The following is a 5,563-nucleotide window of genomic DNA, read 5'->3' on the forward strand; positions in this document are numbered from 1 at the left end:
ATGTTGTTTCTAGATCATTTGGGATGATCACATTATGAGCAAATGGTGACCAATTGTAGAATGAGAGCGGGTATGGGACACCGAGAACCACCTCAGACAAAGGGGTGTCAGAACTTCATTAACATACAGAGCACAGCTGTTACGACAAGAGCAACTTCATTTACATTAAGGGTAGTAGACCGTAACTGTAGAAAAGGTTTGAGCTTAGGATTTTCGGGGTTCATTCTGACTCCGTTGAACCCAAGGTATTACTTGTACTTTGTCACTGCTATGCTGCAGTCTTCAACATCCTCATCACCTTTTATTACAAGCTACAGAACTTGTTAACACTTGTTGGTCAGGGTCCCATATTTAATTAATTGTTGTTAATCTGTAAACTCTATTATTTGTCATTTCCAGATGATGAAGATTCACCATCAGATCCGGGATGTTTGAGACTCTTGCTCTTTGGGAGGACAGGAAGTGGAAAGTCTTCCACAGGAAACACTATCCTCAGAACAAAAGAGTTTCACAGTGAAGCCAGTTCACGTTTGGTGACCACTGTTTGTCAGAAGAGAGTTGGTGAAGTTGATGGTCGATCAGTAGCTGTTATTGATACTCCAGGACTCTTTGACACGACACTGACAAATGAACAATTGCAGGAAGAAATAATGAAGTGTATTTCACTGTCAGCACCTGGACCACATGTGTTTATTATTGTGCCGAGTCTGGGAGGAATCACTCGAGAAGAGAAAGACACTTTAGACATGATCAAGATGATCTTTGGCTCAAAAGCAGCAGATTTCTGCATTGTTCTCTTCACTAGAGGAGATGATCTGAGAGGACAAACAATAGAGCAATATGTAGAGAAAAATGCTGAACTCAAGACACTGATCAGTGACTGTGGAAACAGATTCCTGGCTTTTAACAACACAGAGACACAAGATCAGACACAAGTTACTCATCTGTTAAATATGATAGAAGAGATGAATCAGGGCCAATACTTCACTAATGAGATGTTTGAGGAGGCAGTGATCTCCATTGAACAGAGAATGGAAATGATAGACAAGAATAAAAGAAAAAAACTCACTCAAATTAAAGAATTACAAGCTAAATATGACATTGAAGACATGAGTATGAGAAAGAGACTGAAGGAGAGAAAACAAAGGACAGAAGAGGAAAGAAAGAGGCTGAAGAACAAGTTCAGAGAACAAGAGGAAACACTCAGGAGAGAGTTTGAGGAGAAAGAAAGATCAGAGCAGAAGAAACGAGAGACAGAGGATCAGAAACAATCAGAAGAAAAGATAGAGCAAAGAGCTGAATATGATCAAAGAATAGAGATGAAGAGAGAGCTTGAAGATCAGAGAATACAGTATGAAGAAGAGCTAAAAGAAAGAGAAGAAGAAGATTGAAAGAGAGAAGAAGAGTATAAACGAGAGCAAGAAAAGATGAAAAATGATCATGAACATACTTTAGCAGAATTACAGATAAAACATGAAGAGGAAATAAAAAAGAGAGATTCAGAGGAACAAATGATGAAGGAACAAGAAAAGAAAGAGAGAGAAGAATGGAAGAGAAAAATAAAAGAGGCAGAAAATGACAAAGAGACTCAAGAGGAAATGAAACGACAGCAGAGAGAATGGGAGGAAGAGGAAAGAGAGAAACACAATGAACAGCTGAGAGAAAAACAAGAAGAACTGGAGAACAAGAGAAAGAAATTTGAAAGCGAGAGAGAAGAAGAAGAACAGATGATTGAAAGAGAGAGAGAACAGAAGATGAGAGAATATGAAGAGAAGATAGATGAAATGGAGAGACATTCTGAGCAGCTGGAGCGAGAGAGGAAAGAGGAGAGGAGGAGAAGAAAACGAGGATGAAGAGAGACGAGTGGAGAAGAGAAAGAGATGGGAGGAAGTGATAGAAGATCTGAAACGAGAGCAAGAGGAGGAGATCAAGAGAAGAGAAAGAGAGGAGAGAGAAAGAATAGACAGAGAAGAAAAAGAGTGTGATGAAATGAAACAGAAACATGAAGAACAAATAGAGAAGATGAAGAGGAAACATCAAGATGAAGCCAGAAAACAAAGAGAAGAATTTAATGATTTCAGAAAGAGAAAAGAGCAGCACGTTCAGGAGCTCAAGGAGAGAGTAAGCAACTATATGAAATGAAAAGTTTATGAAAGGAACTAAAAGAAAAATGTCATGTCATGTGAATCATTTTTAACATTACTGATGATCCAAATAACTGGTGCTGGCTTTCTATAGTAAATGTGAAGGGTTTTTCTGTACTTCCCTTCCTGTGTCTGTATTCACATCTGCTCCTGAAGAGCTACTGTCCTGCAGAGGTTAGTTACACACCTGCTGATCACAGAGTGCTGCAAGCGTGGCGTCAAAACCCAGAAAACTTAATTCACCACTGCTTCCCTCCAGATTTCACTATGAGTTTGTATAATGAGGTTTAGCTCTGTCGTAAACATAACAATACTTAAACGTTTTGCTCTACAATGAAACATTAACACACTCATGCCCCAAACTTACTTATCTAGTTGCATATTAAAAATAATATTTTTAAATAAACATAACAGCTTCAAAATTCATGTTTTTCAATACAGGTGTGTGCAAATTCCACAGGCCTTATTTCACTGATAAAATTGAGAAACCCCATTATAAAAGCCCACAGTGAATTAGTCTTGTAGGTTTTGACGCCATATCTGCAGCACTGCATTAAAGCAGCTGTCTGTAGCTTTTAATACAGCATGTGTTTAACATGTACAGGTGCATCTCAATAAATTAGAATGTCATGGAAAAGTTCATTTATTTCAGTAATTCAACTCAAATTGTGAAACTCATGTATTAAATAAATTCAATGCACACAGACTGAAGTAGTTTAAGTCTTTGGTTCTTTTAATTGTGATGATTTTGGCTGTTAACACCCGGTCATGCATGAAAAAAAAAATACCGTCATGTACCGTGAAACCGGTATAATTTTGAAAAATACCGTGATATAAATTTTTGGTCATACCGCCCAGCACTAGCATCATATTATAAGTTTAAACATAAATTATTATTTTTTTTAAAATTATGTAATAATTTAACCTTTAACATTTTTTTTTATTGCTGCCGTAAAGCCAAAGCAAATTTAAGAATATTTATTATGAAGAAGTTTAAGAATATTTTATCTGGAAATATTATATCATATTAAGTTACTTTTTCTACCCACATTAAATTAAAATAAAATAAAGTAATAAAAATAAAACAGCATTGAACTAAAACATTAAATTCAGATTTATCTGTAAAGCACATTTCACAATGAATATAATTCTGAAGCAACATATGGAAATTATTCATATTGTACTATATTTGTATATAGAACTGTATTTATCTGTTTTTAATGAAAGATGCTCTTTTTCATAAAATCAAAGTTGACACTGATTTTCACCCTCATTCTCCAAAAATGATGAAGGCCACCATAAAAGTATCATAGAACTAATCCAAACAGATCTGGGCCTGAATTCCAAGTCTTCTGAACCCATACAGTAACTTTGTGTGAGGAACAGATTGGCATAAGTTGTCATTCATTGAAAAGTATTCCAGTCCATCATAGCTGAGATCTCATTCGAGTCAGACACTATACAGTTCTTTTGATACAGAATACCTAGAGCGTAGAGCAAAAAATGAAAAATGGCCAAAATTCCTCCTCCTGTTGGTGATCTCCTGTGAGATCAGTCTGTTAACTGAGGACTAGCATATTGAGAGCCCTAAACTGATTTTCAAACTGGGTACAGAGAAATGATAGAGGCCCACGGAGAGCCTACTGTACTGGTTACTGTACTGAATCAGTGTTAGTGAATCACGGGGCTCTATGCAGCTGCCATTCTTTAATTATTAGTGAACAAAGTGTATAAAATTCATAAAAGTAACGATCATCCCAGTAGTAAATCAATAAAATGATTAATGATAACTCTTCAGTATTAAACAAATGTCTATCTTTCGTAGATGTTCCTAAAGCTTCTGAAAGGGTTACTTGATATTTTAACATTACTGTTGTGTCCTGTGTAAAATCTGCTAATTCTATAGGATTTTTACTATGAGATTGTTCAGTGCTTTTAATTGCATTGTGTGTGTGTCTGTGCTCTTTTTCAGTGAGTGATCTGAGGATTGTGCTGCTAGGAAAGAATGGATCAGAAAACAGACGGGTGGCAAACAGTATACTGGGTACAATAATGTTTCACAGAGAAGCTCCATCTTACTCACAGCAGTACAGTGTGAGAGTCAGTGGAAAGGTTGAGGGGAGACACATCACAGTCATCAACACTCACCTGCTCCAGCCAAATCTCTTACATCAACAGATCACACAGGGAGTGAGAGAGTGTGTGTCTCTGTCTGCTCCAGGACCTCATGTGTTTGTACTCGTACTGCAGAATAAGAACTTCAGTGAGAACGACAAACACAGAGTGAAATATGTGCTGAACCTCTTCAGTTATCAGGCCATGAAACACACTATAGTGCTGACTACTGATGAAGAGACACGCAGATTCATGTCTCTGGCTTATAAGAGCACAAATAGTGCTATTCATGATTTAATAAAGGAGTGTGGAGGAGGACATCTGAAGTTTAATACAGTAAGCACAGGATGGCGCTCTGAGTTGTTCAGAAGGACAGAAGAGATGCTCAAGAAAGAATGTATAGAATTTCTCATCTGTGACACGTGTGAGGATGAAGGTGAAGAAACACAAGTGGATGAAGATCTGAGCAGATCTGGAGCTTCAGTCAGAGGAGACGAGAAAGAGAAGGATTCTGATCTCAAAGAGAGCACAGAAACAGCACGTGATGGAGGAGGTTTGTCAAATATTTTCTTTCTGGGTAATACCTCTAAGAATATGATCATGAACTACTGTTTTGTCCTTTTATAGTTACATTGTCTTAGAGACAATTGACAGAAAAACAAAAGCCTTTTTATTTTTCTATGGGCTATCTATAACAGAACCAGAACAGAAAAACAGAAAGACATTGAGCAAATAAATATAACAAACAACAGGATAAAAAATGACAAAATATTTTCATGTTTTCCACCTTTATGTACGAAAATCATGCTTTCCTTCTCCCGTTCTCTCGCCCTCGTGCACACACACTTCTTGTCAGCGCTGCCCCGCAAATTTATAAATAAAATAGTTTTGCAGCTGAAAAGCTACATGACATTTCTCAGTAGCGAGCTTCTTGAAGCAATTCTAAATTTATTCGCTATTAGTAGAGACGCTGCTGCTGAGAGACGCACAGACGCAGGTATTCACAGTCATATGTGCTTAATCTCTCTCTCTCTCTAATAACTGCATTAGCCTGCATATCAATGACTCAAGCCTCCGTTATTTGCCCTAAAATTACGTTTTGGAATTAGCACCGGATCATTTGGACTGAGGTGCGTAAATTAGTTCAACACACAAGTTTTCAGGATGGAAACACGACAAATGTCTTGAAATAAACTATCTGAACAATGTCTTGAGGTGTGGTTGTGACTCCAGGCCGTTAAAATTATTAGAGAAATAATGCGCTCCTGAAGTGGTAGTGTGGCCAAGACGCTGGAGCCCAGGCC

At 37.4% G+C, this 5,563-nt stretch overlaps 2 protein-coding genes across 2 annotated transcripts in view; both read left to right on the forward strand.

The window, feature by feature from the left end:
• Positions 1-365: 365 nt before the first annotated feature.
• Positions 366-1,535, forward strand: LOC107753408 (GTPase IMAP family member 4-like; the record flags this gene model as incomplete). The annotated part of the gene is made up of 1 exon (XM_016569544.1): positions 366-1,535. A coding segment is annotated over one exon (1,026 nt), but the record flags the coding sequence as incomplete, so codon positions are not given.
• A 2,613-nt stretch (positions 1,536-4,148) lies between these two features.
• LOC107753409 (uncharacterized) overlaps positions 4,149-5,563 on the forward strand; it is a 7,743-nt gene continuing 6,328 nt past the window's right edge. Inside the window, exons 1-2 of the mRNA XM_016569545.1 lie at positions 4,149-4,188; positions 4,395-4,812. Of these exons, the coding sequence (XP_016425031.1) occupies positions 4,150-4,188; positions 4,395-4,812 (457 nt within the window). The 5' untranslated portion in view covers position 4,149. The remainder of the gene's footprint in view (positions 4,189-4,394; positions 4,813-5,563) is intronic.

This window comes from Sinocyclocheilus rhinocerous, unplaced genomic scaffold, assembly GCF_001515625.1.
Source record: "Sinocyclocheilus rhinocerous isolate Xijiao unplaced genomic scaffold, SAMN03320098_v1.1 scaffold31635, whole genome shotgun sequence".
NCBI classification, from domain to species: domain Eukaryota; kingdom Metazoa; phylum Chordata; class Actinopteri; order Cypriniformes; family Cyprinidae; genus Sinocyclocheilus; species Sinocyclocheilus rhinocerous.